Raw genomic sequence first — 19,864 nt, 5'->3', positions numbered from 1 at the left:
GCCCAACATGGAGTCAGCTTAGAATACAAGTAGCTTGTTAGGATCAGATACACTGAGATAGCACATCATAGCCCCAAATAGCCATGCCTTGTACTGGAAGTTGATACGTTTTTGGAAAAGACTAGCACCTCTATTTATACGTTATTGTGGGAAGCAGGAAAGTGTTCTCCGCTGTCCAAGAACTGAGTGCAGAAAAGAGCTATAAACAGCCAGGATTTTGGAAAGCCAAATTCAATCATTGTCCACACAGCTTTTTTAAAAATGAAAGTACGTGAGAGCATCTCAGAAGTGTACACAATTTTTGAATCTGGAATAGTGGCGTCACTAGGGTTTGCTTCACCTGGTGCGGGAGGCCAGCGTGTCATTGCCATGATGGACCTCCTCCCATGCAGTTGGGTAAGGCAGTGCCTTGGGTAGTGGGCGTAGTGATGTACAATTGTCCCTCCCAACTGGTTTTTTGGCATTTAGTAGAATAGAGATATTTCAGAGTGGTTTGTTTCATTGCATTCTGCATGAATTTATGCATTGAATGATATATAACATGATGGTGTTATTCGAAAGCACCAAGATTTTAAAAATGTTGGCCACTGGTGGTGTCACACATGCCCCCGTGTGTGTGTCACCTAATGCAGGCTGCCCCTCTTAGTAACATCACTGCTCTGGAGTATATTCTTATTTGTTTATTATCCATATATCCTACTTTTTTTGCTATTGTGAAGTCTAAGGCAGCATAGGGGTTCCCAGGTGGTTAGCTTTAGCAATGTGGTTATGTCATGTGCTCTCAGACCCTTTTTATCTAGATCTTTTAGCAGGTGCAGTCATGGAACTCTCCAGATCTATATGTTAGAAAGAAAGTCTATAACCGGCATGGTTTGAACATGTTGGTGTAAAGTATTCCAGGAACTTGGCCTATTCAGATAGGCAAGTCAACTCTATGTTACAATGAATGGAAAAGTTCTCAATCTGGAACATTTAGTTGTCTGAAAACGCCTTTAAGGATACATTCAGCCAACTCAGATGTCAAGGGCCAAGCCACTGTCTCTGCAATTCCTGTTGCTACAGTTGAGGGCATAGGATGCTTCAGCCAGGGTAGATCTTCTCAGCCTAACCTGACTGCAGCAGGAACTAAAGTTGTCCCATGGGGTAGCAACTTTTCTAGGAAACAGTGCATGATCAGTGATGCTAACCCCATATCATTCCCTTTCCAAAAAATGCCCTTGGGGCTTTATTTCCAATGACAATAAGGATATTTTCCTAAGAGTTTTAAATAAAGCCACATCCCTTCAATTTTTACAAAAAAATTAATGTAAAATGCAACTCATAGCTACAAATGTGAGCACATGGAAACTTTTTAAACTATTATTATTAATGACATCTTTGGAAAAGAACCAAGGAGAACTGTAAGGCTTAAGACCAAGTCTTCAGTTAAAGTAGGCCATGTGTCAGCCTGTATTTCACAGTGAAAATGTGCTTATTTCACAGAACAATTTGCATATATAATGGGGAAAATTGCTTATTTCATGGCACAGTATTAATAAATACAGAAAAGCCTGATAGCGTTTTAAAAAAAACTGGGACTAACCACATGATAGCATTTCTCTGTCCACCCCCAACACTTCCTTCTACTGAATATTTTTATCCCTTTACTAGCAAGGTCCCAAGCTGCCACTCCTAGCCACCTGCCTCCTTAATTCTTAACACACTGAAATCCAAAGCATTTTTGCACTTTTCAATGGTACTTGCATAGAAGCCCCCAGCAGACAGTGCCCCTTCTGTGTTAAAAATAAACCACCAGTATTCAGTAGCATGGCTCACAAATCATGTCAGGGCACAGATTCTAAGTTGTAGCTCTTGTAAGGGGCTGAAGGGGGGGTGGGACAACCTGAATTTTTAAAACCCTGACCAATGCACACATTTTCCCATGGTGTCCCTGTTATATGTGAGACACCTGCATCCACTTTAACTTCCCCTCTGTCTCAGCCCTGCTTTTGCAATCAGCCAATTAGTGAACTCTGGAGGACATTCTGGGTCATGCTGTAGCAAGTGCCTTGAATCCTCATTAACGCTAATTAGTGCTCCGTAGGTTAATTGGTGGTGAAGCTCATCTTTTTTTAATTACTCCAGCGAATAAGCCAGTGGGACCCTGTGGTCAGCTTTTAAATTATTCTGTTTGTTTTGATGCTCTTCATCTGAATGTGTAAAGACAGATGTTTCTTGCACAGGCTTAGGGATTGCTTGGCTTTTGTGGAGGGAGGGACGGGGAGGCACTAAAAGACAAAGAATCTTTTTACAATTGTTAATTGGGGGCTTAGCTGATGCCCTAGAACAATTATTCCCACCCACCACTCACCCTATTGGCTTCCTTTCCAAGATGGAAAAATGCATGGTTTGGAGCTTGGCATCTCACTATTTGAAATGCTAATTTAACATCTAAAATCTTTTTCCTTTGGATCTCCACCATATTTAACAAGCATCTGCAACAGAAATGTCCAAACTCAAAACACAGAACTTTAGAGAGCCACAGAATTACAGTTTTGCAGGATAGCCTAAAATGGAGAAGACTGTGGAACAGGTCCAATGACTCAAAAGTATTGATCCCCAGTAAAGATAACTCCGAACAGCTGTGGAAATTATATATGCATTAATTTGGGAGGGCCTGCCCTTTTGCCAAGGAGCTCACATTGGCATATGTGGTTCTCTTAGTAGCATTTTCCTTGCCTCTCCTGTTCTCCCTCCACTCCTTGGATTGAAGAAGGAAGAGGGGAACAGAGAGGTAGAGGAAATGTGGAGAGGAGGAGAGCTAGAACAGTGGAGATTAGGAAGGACAGAAGCTTACATCATCAAGGAAGGGTGTCAACATTTGGCATGCTGCCTCAGATATCAGGAGATCTTGGGCCAGACTTGCATGTCACTTGTGTTCCTGCTTCTCCTGGTTCTAAAGACAAAGCAAGAGCATGCAGGCAAGCCCTTGTGGACATCACATTTTTCATTGCTTGTGGGGAAAAAGCACTTACAGAGTGCATAATATCCTGAGGCGGAATTAGTATGTTTGTGTTGGCTTACCTACTGAAGCCAAAGGACATGGAATTTGGGCACCACAATAATCCTGGCATGAGTGACTGAGATTAATTCTGTATGATGTTTACTGTTCTTTCCAGAAGGAAAGGAAATTATATAGTTCGCACACTTTGTGAAATGAGGATCACAAGCAAGTTTATCCCAGTGCAAAAGTGCTCATCTCATGAATCCTTGCAGAATTGTACCAGGCTGTGTGTGGCTTTTCTTTGCATGTTGACTTCTCCTTGAATGCATGCTGTAAGGCTCAAGGAATTGAATGACTATGATGCCTCGTCTTACAAGTGCATTATTGCTCCTCAAGTGAGTTTTTCTTTAGTCTGTGAGTAAAAGCCAGTGAGCCACGTGGAGGACTCAGTGTGCAATACATAAACTGGGATGTTTCTAGAGTGTGATTTCTTTGCCTTTTATATAACTTTAGTGGAAGGCCAAAAGTGCATTCCAAGAAAAAAAAGTCTCTAGAAATACTCAGGTCTACAAGCAGGTGTGACAGAAGCCTTTGTTGAAACTACAAAACTTCCTGAGCCTTTTTTCCCTCTATAGCTATTTTGGTGGCACCAAGAAAGTTGGCAAGCTAAACTATGCAATAAGAGTTTATTGTACCTTTCAGCTAACTTCGGACATGTGTTTGTATGTCAAACAACCATATATCACCACTACGAAGTTATTCCCAGTGACTGACTGGAAATCTTCTTGGGAAAGTCGTTAGTACAGGATCTTTGCAATTTCTCCTATCGCCATCATGTCCGTATCTTATTTTTAAAAGAGCCTATTTTGTTATCCGCAGCCTAGAACCTAGAGATTCACTTTGAATGATTTTATCCTTGCAGCGTGAATGAACGCGACCACTTGCTAAAAAGGCTTGGCAGAAAAACCCCTCCCAGTCTCTTCCGTGCTCATTCTGTGCAGCAAGGAGTATCACGTAAGTAATGGGTCCGTTTTTCTCAGTTCTCAGATGTCAAGGGGAGCGAACGGTAGGATGTGGTTTGCACAGGGCTCCCATGTGGGTGCTACAGAAACGAATGAAAGGTGGGCAGATGCAGAAAGTGGCACATTGCAGCCAGAGCTTTGTACTGGTTTGCAAAACGGAGGCTACAAAATCTGGCTGTGCACCCAAGAATAGCACATATTTGGGGTTGAAATGAACATGTTTGACTTTCCCAAGATTTCGGAGGCCTCAAATCCTTGCAAAAGCTCTAAACCTTCCATATCCCTTCCTCACAGCCTTATCTTATGCTTCCCTAGTGCTCAGGGCTACAGTAGCGCCAAAACAGTGACTGCTATGTCCAGTGGGGCAGGAAAGCAGTACCTGGTCTCCTCGGGATAAGGGAACAAACATTCCCTTATCCTGTGTAGCACCCAGGCAGCCCCGATTCTGAGTGGGCGCAGAATCAAGGAGACCCATATTGAGCTTCCAGGCCTGGGAGGGGGTTAGGATATGGCAGCAGAGCCTGCTACCACGTCTACCCCCCCCTCCCAGGCTCACTCTTTCTTTTTCCCTTCCCTCTCCTCTCCCAGTTCTACCCCTTCCCTCCTTCCCCCCACCCCGAACAGCCCTGCCACCAGCTGCATTAGTACTTACCGCCAGGAACTCTCTGCGGCTTTCCTCCAATGCAGTGCCCCGCGCTGACTAACACTGGACCCAGCGCCGGTGGTGCACCAGTACCGCTGGTGCAAAAGTGCCTTACAGCTGGCGCCACAGCCCATAGGATTGGGCTCTCAGTCTCATTAGGAAAAAATGGTGCAGTACTGTAAAAGCAAAACTGCTTTAAATGTTTTTTTCCTCCAAGAAATCCAAGCTTAAGTCTAAAAAATACACAAATGATGCCACTGAAGGATAGATTCATGTGGGTCAAATGTCAGTTGGATCAATCCCTGTTTAACCCGTCCATGTGGTAAAGTCATTGTGGGATGCCTCCACTGCTCTCTCAGCTCACCTGTCAACACACATCAGGTTTGTTACCTTTTTCAGCATCAATACTATGCAGTTGGCCTTTTTATTTATTTCCACAGCATAGCTGCACCCAAGAGGCACATCACTGTGCTGCTTTTTCTTGTTAGGGTTTAGTAAGTATTTGGAGGATTTGTTCAGGGCAAGTACATTAATCTTTTCTAAGCCTGGGGCCTTATCCTGTTAGTCCTGTACTACTTGGGAGACAGCTTCTCCTTTGCCCTATGATTTCGTTACCCATGTATCAGCAAACTGTTCTCAGTGGTTTCAAAATGCCTATGGACTGTATGGAAAACAAGAAGACAATTGATTTCCTAAGAGTTGGGAGCCCCCTTGGCTGGGCTTGTGCTTTATGTAAAGTGCTCCAAAGTAGACCACACTAAAAGGTCCAGATTCTACAAATGAGCTACCTCCTCTGCTACCTCCTATCATTTGCATTTTGTTACATTTATATCCTATCATTCCTCCAGGGATTTCAGGGCAGTGCGCATGGAGTTTGCTCCATTTCATTCTCCCCGACGATCTTGTGATGTAGGCAAGATTAGGGGAGATAGCAGTGAGGGATTTGATCCCAAATAATGCCCTGAGCCACTAAGCCACACCACCTTTGAATGTCTTTATAGACAAAGATGCATACTGTAATTTTCACAGAGGCATGTGTTCTTCCCTTCTTGGAGGCAGGAATGCAACAAGCTGGCTCAGGTGTGATTATTGTGTGGGGCATACAATAATAAAGTATTGTGGAACAATGGCTTGTTCCATTGGTGTCAAAGTTGCACATGTGGCCTGATCATGGCACAGCATGCCCACTCCCGCAATCAATACCTGATTTCACAAGATACTGATTTTGGGCTGCAGGTTGGCTCTAACTGGTGTAGAGGAGCCATCTGAGCCATTGCTATGCAAGTGTGCCGGATACCGCTTCACAGAAAGCATAACTATTCAGTCGCATCGCTGAGGTTGGGATCACAGGACCCCAGGCGGCACTGCTCTGGGGGTGGAAATGCCATCCCCACAGCGATGATCCAGTTGCTGTGGTCCCCCGTCCAGTCCCCCCGCCCCCCCCTGCAGCCAAGTTGCTTGGAGTGAGGCCATCTGCAGAGGCCAGCCTTGCTCTAAGCCAGGGGTCTCCAAACTTTTTGGACAGAGGGCTGCAACAAATATCTGGCATGGTGTGGAGGGCCAGAAAAAAAAATTTAAATATAAAATTTAAATAAATAAATTAGAGATGGAAATTAGATGAGTGAATAAATGAATGAATGGGCTCATTCATTCAACCTCTCTGGCCCTCAGGACACCCTCCAGACACAATTACAGTTCTGGTCATGTTCAGCTGAGTGGGCCAGAGGCTTTCAGGAGACAAGAGGTTGGCCGCGGGCTGGAAAGCGGCTGGCTGCGGGCTGCATCTGGCCCCCAGGCCAGGGTTTGGAGACCCCTGCTCTAAGCGGTGCATGTCCATCCCAAGAATGATTGTGGGGTTGGGCAGGTTCTCCTCCCCACCCCTGCAGCCTCTCTCAGCATGGTTGGTCAGAGCAAAGCTGGGCACTTCTTCAGCAGTCCAGTTGCTGAGGTCCTGCCTCCCTTTGCTCACAGCTGAGCCACTCGGAGCGAGGCTGCCCACAAAAATGGCCAGCCTTGCTCCGAGTGGCCCACCCCTCAGCCACAGTGCAGTTGGTTTGAGCAAAGCTAGGTGCTTCTTCAGAAGTGCCCAGCTTCACTCCAACTGTGCTGGAAGTAATTGCGATGACATAATCACATCACCACAGTTACTTCCAGGTTGCCAGGAGGCAGCAGGCCAGTGATTTTCAACCTTTTTTGTCTCAGGGCACACTAACAAGGTACTAAAATGGTCAAGGCACACCATCAGTTTTTTGACTATTGACAAGTCACAACTGTGCTGTTGCTGGAGAGCTCACATCCCCACTGGCCCTACTAACAAATGACCCTCCCCCAAACTCCCACAGCACACCTGCAGACCCTTCGCAGCATACCAGTGTGCCAAGGCACACTGGTTGAAAATGGCAGCAGCAGGCTGATCGGCAGGCCACAGAGGGGCTTACCGGTCAGCTACATGACTGTAACTGTTGCTTGATATAATGTGAGAATTATGAAGAAACCCAATATGGGGGCTGGGTAAGCCCACTGTCTCCCTAATGGTGTTTTTGCACTATAGCAGGTCTCCCAGTTTTCTTAGAATTAATACTCATGACATGATGATTAATCAAGTAGCCACAGTTAAATAACTACACAGGCCACTGGTCGCACCACAGGAGCCAGTGTTTGTTTGCTTATCTCTGGTCTGCCTGCTTAGGGGATTCCAATCTAGAAGTTATTTAGGTGTACTGTCCACACAAATGTAAATCATCACTGATTTGTGCCCCTCACCCCTCAGGCTTTGGACTGTTTCCAGAGTTGCATCATTTGAAAGCAGGTGATAATGATAAAACCTTCTTCCCTCCTTCAGACATGCTCATGCCTACAGGAGGAAATTGGAGAGGCTGCATGGCTGCCGGAACAAAAGTGTGGGGGGAAAAAAGTTCTAGCGCACACACAGCACACCAAAGAAGAACACTTGTGCTGTCAGATGTGATCGATGAGGTCACACACATTGTCCAAGGCATCACTGAGCTTTTAACAGGTTCATAAGCCACAGGAAATAAGAAGACGGTTTTGAAATAAATTTCAGCTTTGTTAGCCTGGCTGCCATAAATACTAATGATTAAGTGCTAAATGAGCTAGTCCAGTTAGGGTTAGGCTGCAGCATGGCTGTTTTTCTCATGAACATAAATTCTCACTGTATTTTTAAGACTCAAAAAAAAAGGGTTTTGTGAACAATCTATGATCCTTTACAGTGCCTGTCACCCCTTGGTATGGTTAATTGGGGAAAAGAATGGGCCACTTGCAGTAAACAGCAGACCAATTCATATAGTCCTTACATACAGATTATTTCTTACACACATATTGTATCTCTTGTTTCATTTCTTACAGACATACAGATTCGTATATGGATAGCTAGATCAGGAGAGAGAGAGAATAAACATGGAGTGTTTTCAAATGCATAGATAAGTTAGAACCAGTTTTTTTTTTCTTCAAGCTTTGGTAGACAGAGTCCTGTACTGTAGCTGAGGAATGTTCAAGATCATTACTTAAACTTTGTAATTTTACTTTTAAAACTAATATTACTTTTAGATGTAGGCTACCTCAGAATGCCAGGTGCAAGGAAGTGGCAACAGGATGCAAGTATCTTGTTGTGTGCTCCCTGAGGCATCTGGTGGGCCACTGTGAGATGCAGGAAGCTGGAATAGATCGGCCTTTGGCCTGATCTTGAATGACATCAGTGTGAAACGGAAGGCGCAATTCTATCTTGCACTGAAAAAGGCAAGCCAGAAGGCTTACGCTATATCCAGCACGGGATAGGGTGACTGATATCTGTGGCTCAGCCGAAGGCAAGGGGAAACTCTTCCCCCTTACCCCCAGGTAAATCACTGCAGCCCCTATGGGTCTTCTCGGACTTGTGCCACCTCCTGAGGTGGCACAAGTTCGAGGAGAGCCGAGTGACTTGGCGCCGCTTCGCGCCACTTGGAAACGAGGGTTAGGATCCGGCATCATAGCCAGATCCCAGCCCCTCCTCCCTCTCCCAGCCTGCCCACCCTGGGACCACCCTCCACCTGCCCTGGAACGCCTCCTTCCTGCCTCCTCCCCACCCACGCCAACGCCTTGCATTGACCAAGCTTGGCCAATGCAAGACTCTCCCTGCAAGCCACCATGGAGGCTAGATTCAGGCTTCGTATGCTAGCACACCTCTGTGCACTGGCATGGCTTGCTCCTGAGGAGGCGCAAACGTGTATTACTTGCGCCAGCCTCACTCATTATTAGGATTGCGCTGCACTGTGCTAAATGCAGCATTGGCCCAGAGGGAAACTGGCTGGATTTCAAAGCTCACCTCCTGGTAAGTCCCACTGAACTCAGTAGAACTTATTTCCAGGAACGTTTGTATAGAATTATGCTGTTGGTAATTTTAGTTGCTAATTGTTGTTTATTCTTATTGTGACTGGTTTGTGGCTGCCTTTGCCCATATCCCCATGTGCATGTTAGGAACATTCAGTAGTTTGATATGAAAACTGTGCTCTGAAAGTTACCCATTTCTGATTGTTGTCGCTTTCTGAAAGATTTATGAAAATGTGCAGAGGTTTTCTACAAAGCCTTGGATTCGGAGGAAAGTAAGGTTAAGGCTTTCATTAAAGCTGTATGGCTGGAGGACTTTTAATGCCTTTTCTGCATGTTTAGATATCGCTGTTGTCTAAAACATTTCAGTGGAAACAGACAGGACTAATAGTTGGGACTGAGTGCAACACTTGTGCTGACACCTGTTTGAAATCAGTGCTGGTAGCAGCTTTCGCTGTGTGGATTTTTTCATTTTCAACTGTTCTCTGAATAAGGAAAACACTAAGCAAAGGCAGTGGTTTCCTGTAGATGTGAAAATTCTCCAAATGCACTGGAAGCCCCTCAAGATACATCTCAGAGCCAAACTACACAAGACATGGGATGTGATCAGGCCTTCCAGTCTTTCTATTTTTAATGACAAGCAATCATTGTTGCTTGGGATACTTGAATTAGATTGAGGTAGTGGGGGCTAAGGAAGAGAGGGTGCCAGCCTTCCCTTGGGCACTTTTTCTTGGTTTTAAATTGCTCCCCGCTCCTGAGGTTGATATTAACACAGCTGAGGAAAAAAGACTGATATCTGTATTTTCCCCAATGGATCCAATAGGGGCCAATTTAGATCAGGGAAGTGGCACAGGATGAAAGTTTAAACTCCCTCTCCAAACACTGCATCCTCCATGCAATTCCCCTTATGGATCCTTTTAACCAAAAATAGATACACAGGGATCCTATTATGAATTATAATAGGACCCTTGATACTTTGGATCTCACAGAACTCCATTTTCTAAAGTGCATGGTCTGAGGAATGGCCTTCTGGAGATGGTGCAGTAGCGCAGTTCCTAAAACTCTCAGCATCATTTCTGAGAAACCGAGGACCCAATCCTAAAGAGTGTGTGCTGGCTTTCCACCAGTGCGCACTGTTGCAAATGTACCATATTGCAAATATGCAAATATGGTACATATTTGTAACATGTATAATAATGTAACATAAGTGGGAAACCCTGGCCTCTGAGCAGCCCGCTTGGAGGCAGGCTGTGCAACATGGCCTTTCCCAGCTTGAAGAGACACTTGGCCAACAGTCTGAGGCTAAGAGGCAAAGAAGGAAGGCCCATAGCCAGGGAGACAGACCAGGGACAGACTGCACTTGCTCCCAGTGTGGAAGGGATTGTCACTCCCGGATTGGCCTTTTCAGCCACACTAGACGCTGTTCCAGAACCACCTTTCAGAGCGCGATACCATAGTCTTTCAAGACTGAAGGTTGCCAACTACTATTGCAAATATGTTGCAAATGCAACATTTGCAGGCTGGAGTGCCAGTGCTAGCCCAGCACTGGGTTAGTGCTGGTGGATCACTGAAGCTCTGCTGCCTGGCGGTCGCGCAGAAGTAGGTGGGGACATAGGGGGAGGCAGGGAGGAGGTGTTTCAGGGCAGGGGAGGCGGAGAGAGGGCAAGGAGAGGGCAGGGACAAGGCATGCTGGAAAGAGGGAGTGGAGCGGGAGGGAGGGATCCTGAGCCTCTGTGTCAGTAGCCCCACTGGGGGGCTACTTGCTTTACCTGGAGGAAGGGGATGAAAGTCCCCTTCTCCGGAGGAGGCGGCTGCCTGGGGCGTGCTAGATGCAGCAGCAGCCATTTTCGGTGCCACTGCAGCCCCGCGCACTGGGCAGCTCAGGATTGGGCTGTCAGATATTTGCATGGTTCTCCTCTGATTCCATCTGCAGTGGTTCCCTGTTCTTCTGACATCAATATAGCATTATGCCACTGCATTTTTTTAATCTGGTTTTCAGTTATTTTATTTCTAGCTGCCAGTATACCGTAGAAGAGTGACAGTGGCATAGCTAGATCATTTGACACGCCGAGGCCCATAAATTTTTGTTACCCTCCCCCCAATACAACTTACTTACTTAGTTATAATTTTTGCATTTTTATACCACCCTTTCTCTAAGGAACTCAGGGTGGTGTGCATGGTTCCTCCCCTTCTTTTGGCCTCACAACAACCCTGTGAGGTAGGTAAAGCTGAGAGATAGTAACAGTCATGACATGAAGTAAATAATAATAATGGCCAGAAAATAAATGCTGTGATTATTTCCCCACAGGCAATGGATAAACGTCAGTACCCTCCCCTGCACATAGTTGTCAATGATATACATCCCTGCATCTGGAGGTTCAATGTAGCCATCATGATTAATTACCGCTGATAGAGTACCACTGATCAATGTTTAGAATCCACTTTAAAAGTCATCTAAGCCAGTGTACAACACCCAACCTTCCCACCAGTGGCATCACTAGGGTCAATGTCACCCAGTCTGGTAACTCATGGTGTTACCCCCCATTAACTTTATTTTAGTACAGAGCTATACAAGTTACCCAACCAACTTGATGACACTCACACAAGTGAATAGGAGTTCGAGTATTAGCTCTGATACGTGGAAAAGGGAGCAAACTCATGATAACATTTTATTGGTTTCATGCTGTGTCATAATGACACCTCGTTAACTCTCAGACTCATTGGTCAGTTTTGAGTTAAAGAAATCCAGTTTTTGTGACATAAGGCAGTTGTGTTTTTCTTTTCTGGTTATTTGGCTATAGCTTTTGATAGAACACAGATATTTCAGTGTGGTTTGTTTCATTACATTCTGCATTAAATTACACTTCAAAAGATATATATATATTGCATATCAAATGATTGTATTCCTAAAAACCACAATTTCCACAATTTTGATCACTAGCGGTGTCACACGCACGCCCAAGGGTCACCTTACTAGCATGTTATTGGTTCCATGCTGTGTCAAAACAACATCTTATTGGCTCTTCAAACAATCACTCTGATTCGTCCATTTTGAGTTTAGGAAATGTACTTTTTGTTACATAAGAAAGTTGCATTTTTGTTCTCTCGTTTTTTGGTCATAACATTTGATAGAATGGAGATATTTCACTCTGGTTTTTAAAAATTGCATTCTGCTGTAAATTATGCATCGAATGATATAACATGGTCGTATTATTCCTGCAAACCATGATTTTAGCAATTTTGGTCACTAGTGGTATCACTCCCCCCAAGGGTGGCACCTGGGGCAGCCCACTCCTGCCCCCTGCTAGCTATGCCACTGAAGACTAATCCAGAAGTTCTCTGACACACAAATCTTTTTCTGAATGAGAGAACTCTAAGACACCTCCATAAAAATATTTCAAGGTTATATTTCAAGGACATCATCATGGTATAAGTGCAATCTGTGCATTGCACTCCACCCATCAGAACATTAAGAAAATAATCAGATCACTGTGCAGAGGATGGTACTGTTAATATAAGACTATAGCTCTAATGGCCGAATTGAATTGCAGTCTCTCTCGCAGAAGGATTACTATCAAAGCTTAAAGCAAAGTACTTGCATATTTCTGCAGGTAGCTTGAGATTGCATCCAGAAATTGGGAAACTTTATATTTTGTCAATGTTAGAAACCTGACTTCCCACCAAAACAACTGCCAAGCTCTCAGCTGACTTGAAAAATCCTCCTTGATTGAAAAAGGATTGGTCTCTGACTGAAATCTTCTATTCAACTATGCACCAATTTTGCTCTGTAAACTCTCTGCAAAATGCGTGGCTTGTTCTTGAGAATGGAATAATAGGTGTGGCTTTGAAAGTGGGAGTTGGGGAAGCTTTCAAAAGTCTCCCTTGAAAGTGTGAGATCAAATCTTTCATTGTTTTGCTACTTAAGGTAGTGAAAATGTGCAGTAAGTCAATTCTCAGGACACAGATGGGCTGGGGGGAATGCTATGGGGAGGGAAACTCAATCAGCCTAATTACCTGGGCTTACAAAATACAGTGTTTGGTTTTTCTTCTTCTTCAGTTTATTATATTATTTTCTTGGCTGTTCTTCAAGGAGCTTAGTCTGATGAACATGGGTGTCATACCATACCTTCACAACAACCCTGCGAAAATGGTTAGACTGTGAGAATGTGACTGGTCCAAAGTCATCCAGTGAGCCTTATGGCTAAGTGGTGTTGTAGCCAGGCCTCACTGGTCCAAGACCAGTACACTCTTTGACTCTAACCATCTAAGCACCACATTAGTTTTATCTTCTGTCTAAGTAGTTAACAAGTAAGCTGTGGTCTTTAACTGATTCCAAGTCTTTTTTCCCCTCCCTGATCTCTGCTTTTTCAGATGGGTATGCGTTTTCTCAAGAGGAACATGGGGTTGTTTCCCAGTCTCAAGTTGTTCGATCCTACGACACTACCAAACAGAGAGCTGGAGTAGAATAACACAGTGCTTCCCCTTGATTGGTGGTCAGAGTAATGAGATTTGGATCAATGCATCCACTGTTAATACATCCTTGACTAAGGTTGGCAACAGCAGCCTAAACACCGGAAAGCCCTTTACTGTGGCCTTAGCCAACAAGCTTGTTATGTATTCTTCTTGCAAACCTTGAGCACAGATTGTAGGGGGAAAAATCACTGTTTGAAGTCAGCCGCCTTGCTCTGCCTAACATTTGTTTATGTTGTTTATGAAGCATTTGGCTGCGCTACCTGAGGTGTGAAATTGGAAACATTTTGTCTTTACCACCGTTAAAGAAAAGAAGAAGAACATCCATAAGCACAGTTCTGGGAGAAACTTAACTAAGTTGTGTGTTCCATGAGAAATCTGCCTTTGCTTAACTCAAATAGGAGTGCTGGCATTTCCTGTTTTGTCATGCCCAGATTCAAGTGCGCAAGGCTGCATGTATGAAACCTTCCTTTATAATATTCACTGTTTATTTGGCTGAAATATTCAGGGAGACATGAGGCACTTAAGGTGCAGGGACAGGAAAACAAACATATCAGGGAGAACGTAAGAGGGGAGGGATAAGGCTGCCAGAGCTTATGTTGCCAGCTTGTTTGAGAAAGAATAACCTCGGTAAGATGACTAACCATATAAAATATGTCACAGAAATCTTAGCTATTTACACACCCACACGCCAGCCACAATATCCACCATTACCCTAGTCATGTGCATGGCAGGGCAGGGATGATGTTTGCATGGCATCTCAAAGCGACAACAAAAAGGCAGACCAGGCTTTGGCATGGGTCATCCCCAAACAGCAAGGATTCTAGTTACTCAGTGTATATTTCCAGTCACCCACCGAAATGTTCCCTAGCTGTATGTGAATAGTGTAAAGGTACTCTCTGGCTACAAAGGAGGTAACACAGATTTAGAAGTCTAGTCCCCCTTTAGGAAAGCTCTTGATAATTGACCTTTCATAAAATATCAGAAGAGCTGGTGCCTTAACATCCTCTGCTTGTGAAACCAATGAAAGAAAGAAAGCAAGCAAGAGTTGTGCTCTTGAGGTAGATGACATTTTCTTCACCAGATCATTATTACAAATCCTTTATGGCAGAGTCCAAAGAGGGGAGAGCAACAAGACCTCTTACCAAAGAAATAATATGCAAACCTAAGCTTTTGTCCCTGGCGAAAACGAACGAGGACTGAACTGAGCATGGATCTAGGCTTGCCTGGTTCTACGCAAGAATATTTGGTGATATTTTTTTTTAAAAGCATCCAGATCTTGGCATGGTTGCTTCATGGAAATGTTTCCTGTGAGGAATGGTTTCACAAATATGCAAACATTATACCCTGAGATGAGGTTAGCATTAGGGCTACCAATCTTTTTTTCCAGCAAGGCTCCTATGCATTTAACAGCTTTATGAGAAGGAAGAATTCAGCAGATGAAGATTTTTCCCAGGATAGAGATATTGTGATTGGGAAGAAAACTCCAGTTGCTGCCTGTCGTGTAGCTGTTAGCTACATAGGAGTTAAGCTGGGGGGGGGGGGGAGTTGACACACCTCTGACTTCATTTGATTGGCTAACTTTCTGGACGGAGTGGACATGTCCAGCTTATACCTTGGAATCATGCACAGTTCTAGGACAAACAAGAAATGAATAGAGCCCTTAGAGTCACCTAAGGCTATTCTTCAGACAAGCAGCATTCATTCTAGTAGCCAGACCACATTTTCGAACAGCGTAAAGTAAATAACCCAGCAAAGCCTGTCTTCAACCATGTCTCTCAGTTATAGCATGTGCTGTAAATAGGTCCTTAAAATGCCAACACTGTTTTTTGCCCTTTTGCTGACCGCCCTCTGGAACATTTATTGATTTAAGTGTATCCGAAAGCTATTCATATATGAATATTTATGCTTATCAAGCCAAAGAAAAACAGCCATCTGGCTCCCTCCCTGACCTAATCTTTCTAAAGGGTCTCAAATGAATTCCAGGGCTTGAGTGCCATCATTCAATTCTTGGTGCCACCTTTAGAGGCCTGAAATCCCCCACTTCACAGAACCCAAGAGTTTTCTGATGTAGTGTTCTGCAGGGTTTTTCTTGGATCCAAACTGGAGGGATCCAAAAAATGGTTTTGTTCAGTCAAAACCATCTCCTGTTCCCTTTTTACACTGCTGGTGGAAAAAAAAATTCTACAGCATGGGAAAGTTAAAAGCAAGTTGCCAATAGTCATGGATGTCAAGGGGCCAAATGAGTGTGCATTGTGTTTTCATTTATGCGTACATGACAAAACTGGGTAGCATAGTTAGGATCACAAGAAGAGTAATAATAAATTTGAGGAGGAAATCAGGTCTGTTAATTAAGAAAATCTCTAGTATAGAGACTTTCCTGTTTCTTTAACATTTTACTCTCCAATTTGGGATACTATCCAGTCAAATTTAAGTACTTTGGCACAAAGCACATGCTTAATTCTTCTGTTGAAATTGACAGGGATAACTCTGCCTGGCTCATTCACTGTGTCTGCTTAAAAATATATTCACTGTGTCTGCTTGAAAATATGTATATATCATCATATATGATTTGATGAAAATGATCATATGATTGAAAATATAAGATATGGGTCACTGAAATCAAACTGACCCAGAGAAATAGAAAAAAATGATAAAATTTTATTTCAATCTCCTGCAGACTGCTTGAATTCCTCAATGTTAATGAGATCATTTAGCCTGTGGTGTTTTAATTTGGAATTTATTTTGGGGGAGGGGGTAATTGTAGTATATACTCTGATAACTTAGGGTCATTTTATACCCCAGTTGCAACTGAAACTAACCAGCACCTGTTGTTCAGTCATTTTAGTTTGTACAAAAATATAACTATTATTATTTTTGCTGCTCTTCTATTTCTGTGCTGTCAAATGGAAACAGTCTTCTTTGCAGCTGGTGTCATGCACAGTGCAACTTCCAAGTGTCTGAGGGTGACTTTTTTACGTTCATATGCTATTTTGGGGTACAGTTGACCTCCCCCCCCCCTGCACATACCACATTAGTAAAATACACTTTTTATTCTGGTGAGGGGGCTAATGGTTATTAACCATTAAAAACCACCTGCTAACTATTATTCTTGTTAGTAAGACTAATTTCCCTACAAAGGCAAACATGATACCAGCTGAGCTTCTATAATTTTAATCATACCCCAAGCAGGAATGCTTAGCTATTTCTAGACAATATTCTCAAATATATTTGACACTCACAGAACCCATGCAAATATAGAAGCTAATGGCAGCACTGTCAATACACACAGTGAACCAGGGTGTGGGATAAAGAGACTAGTGCCGTAGCTCTTATTCAAGTTGGAGGCAGAAGTTACTTGAAGGCAATTGGGAAGAAAGAGCACTGCTCATAATATGTATTCCCTACATCTTCAGGATCTGCAGTTTCCCCGTATTCAAGAATAGACCTTTCAAGAATAACAGCATTCGTTTGGCAGTTTTGAATGTTCAAAGGCATACATTATCTTGTTCCGATCCTTACAACTCTGTAAGGTAGATTGGTATTATTATCCCGATATTGCAGATAGGTGACTGACAGCTCCCAATCCACAACCTTAAGCCCCGCAGTGCAAAAACCACACTGCTGTAGTATGCGTTGAAGGTGCTGGTGCAAGTGGCCAAAAGCCCCCCACACACAACAGTGGCTCCCAGGTGTCCCATCAAAGCAGGTAAGTCAGTGGCAGGGGCAATTTGGGGGAGGATTGTGGGCAGTTCTGGGTGGGGAGTGGACCAGGTGCAGGGGTGGTTTGGGGCCTGGAGTGGAAGGATCTCAGTGGCAGCAGTGCACACTAAGATCCAGTCACTCTTTCCCCACCCTGAACCATCCTGTGAGTCTCCTTGGACCTGCACCAGCAAAATAGCAGCCTATAAGGATATAGAAAAAAGTTTTGTCTTTTCTGGGCCATCTGGTCACACACACCCCCAACAGCAGGCAGCACGCACTCTATCACCAGCACTGTGTGCTATAGGCTAGAGGGTGATAGGACTAGGCTATGGGACAAAGGAGTGGCTTACTTACTAGTGAGTTGTTCAAGGCCAAGGTGAGACTCAAGCATTTTTTAATTCAAAGTCTTTTAGCTGCTTAGCTTAATTAAACTACACCAGCAAAATCTATTTGATAAGAAGCAACAAAAGTGGGTGATACAAGAAATATATGTTTGTGTGGGAAGCCATATAGCCTCTCTCAGGACATTCTCAACTCTCTGAAAAACCTCTTTCTGTCTCCAGCCTCAGTTATTTGCTTTATATGGCAAAGTGAACAATACTAGAGAGGAATGGCTGTCGACTGACATGATTTATTTTACTAGCAAAGGCTATGGGGGCGGGGGGGGGGGGGCTGTGTCATTTTGACCTGTCTCTAAATTGAGGTCAGCCTGTGTCACAGTCAAACTCTCCCCAGAGTGACTAGTTGGCGTGAACTGAGATACATATGTTAAGTGTCAGCTCAACAGAAATTACACACAGGGCTTGTCACACAGCTATATAGTATGTGACATTAAGACTGGAGGGTCAAACTTTTGTCAGCATTGGAGGGCCTTAATCTGAATCTGGGTTAATCCTATAGAACCCACTCAGGTCAAGACCTGACATTCTTCATGTCCTCTGGAGTCACTACAAACACAAATCTGTTGTAGTGTAGTATACCTTGACATCTTTAGCACTCATTTTAGTGAACAGTGGCAAACAAGAAGGCATATCCTGGCCACAATATCAGAAATCAGCCCTTGTGCAAACATATTCCGCATCCATTTGTTGAAATGTGTATAGCCACAAGAGCCACCTTGAAAACAAAGCATGAAAATGTTATCAAGTTGACAGGGTACTGGAGCAGAATAAGCTAAAGATTTCTGCTTGACAGTCTGGATTAACAATTCCATGCTGATCAAAAAGTGTTGGGGGAAGGGGCTGGGTCTTTGGCAGCTCTCTACATTGACCAATCTGCCAGCTTTTCTGGAACATTCTGAGGAGAAGCCAATGTCTGTGTTCCCTTGTTAAAAAACAGATATGACTTGTCCCTTTGGATCAATGTGATGGGCTGCCTGGGTTTGGTGACAAAGGATGCCATTCCTTTAACAAGTGTCTTGTTACAAATTAAAAAACATGAAGCCTGGTTTGAGTCAAGCTCTGCTGAGAAATCTGTTGACGTTTTTCTGTTCCTTGACAGGGCTTCAGGTCTTGCTGTAGGGAGCTACCAGGGGAAGTTCGTAATAACTTGTCAAGAAGAAACAGTGAATTGCTAATAAAACTATCGGAGTCAAGGCCAGTTGCTAATGTACCTGAAAGGAAATAAAAAATGTGTGTGGAGCAAACATGAAGTCCATGGGCTGTAAATTAAGATAACAGTCTCGCCTTGCTAATCTGCATTTCGCTAGACCACACACTTTTTAATGCATGCCAAAAAAATCTATAGTTTCTTTCCAGTTCGCAGCCAACAGTTTTAACAGCAGATGCTGGAGCAGTCTCCACTTACTGTGGTTACATTATTTTTAGAACAAGCAGTGCTGTGTTTACTGGGAGACTCTTGGTTGTTATCCTAAATAATTAAAACCAAACTAAGGTTGACAAAATAGTGTCTGGTGTTATTTGCGGTTCTTCACTTCAGGTGATGTTCTCCCTACATACTCTAAATCAGCAGTGTTTGTAGGATGCTTTCACAAAGAACTGTATTTTACCTCGCGATGCTAAAACGGCGAAGTTGAACTCCAGAGAGTGAAATCGTGGGCTTTTGCTAAGGAAGGCATAACTGAGGCAGCAAAAAGAGACTTAAATGTTAAGGGTGGGGGGAGCAAGGTGACCAGATGTCATAATCACAAGAGGACAAGGTACCCCAAAATGTAGGACATCCAAGAAAAAGGTAGGACATGACAAAATAAAAGCTAAAAACACTCGTATATTGATTTCATATGGTTAATCTAAACACTATATATTACTTATTGTTAAATTTAAAACTACATTATTATATATAATTTATTAATTACAAGAAGGCTATGTGCTGCTTGCAGGGGCTGAATCACAGGGAAAAGGAGATTTAACTTTCTTTTCCAGGACATGAGGCTAAAAAAGAGGACATCTGGTCACCCTGGCAGGGAGAGAAAGGAGGAAATTGGAAGGAAGAGGTATGGAGGTCAAGACAAATTAAGACAGAAATGGAGAAACTGAAAACAAATTGAGTCAAACATGGAGAAACTCCTTGGTAGAAAAATCTTCAGGGGAAGATGTGTAAATGCATATGATGTGTCTAAAAAGTGTCACAAAAACCCCAAATATTTGTTGTCCTATATATAGCCCTATCATATTTATACCATATGTAAACTGTTGTATAAAACTTGGCAATTATCTTTCTTCAGTTCAGGACTGGGGTAGGATGGGAGCTACACCTGCC

At 43.5% G+C, this 19,864-nt stretch overlaps 1 protein-coding gene across 5 annotated transcripts in view; it reads left to right on the top strand.

Moving 5' to 3' along the window:
- The window catches only part of ATP8A2 (ATPase phospholipid transporting 8A2), a 353,936-nt gene extending 336,131 nt beyond the window's left edge, over nucleotides 1-17,805 (top strand). For all 5 annotated transcript variants that reach the window (XM_066618841.1, XM_066618843.1, XM_066618845.1 and 2 more), the window contains 2 exons: nucleotides 3,906-3,997; nucleotides 13,343-17,805. In XM_066618841.1, the coding sequence (XP_066474938.1) occupies nucleotides 3,906-3,997; nucleotides 13,343-13,440 (190 nt within the window). In that variant the 3' untranslated portion in view covers nucleotides 13,441-17,805. The remainder of the gene's footprint in view (nucleotides 1-3,905; nucleotides 3,998-13,342) is intronic.
- The last annotated feature ends 2,059 nt before the right edge of the window (nucleotides 17,806-19,864 follow it).

The sequence above is a fragment of the Tiliqua scincoides genome, chromosome 3 (genome assembly GCF_035046505.1).
Source record: "Tiliqua scincoides isolate rTilSci1 chromosome 3, rTilSci1.hap2, whole genome shotgun sequence".
In the NCBI taxonomy this organism is placed as follows: Eukaryota; Metazoa; Chordata; class Lepidosauria; order Squamata; family Scincidae; genus Tiliqua; species Tiliqua scincoides.
The sequence above is the reverse complement of the archived record's forward strand: the minus strand, read 5'-3'. Positions and strand labels throughout refer to the sequence as shown.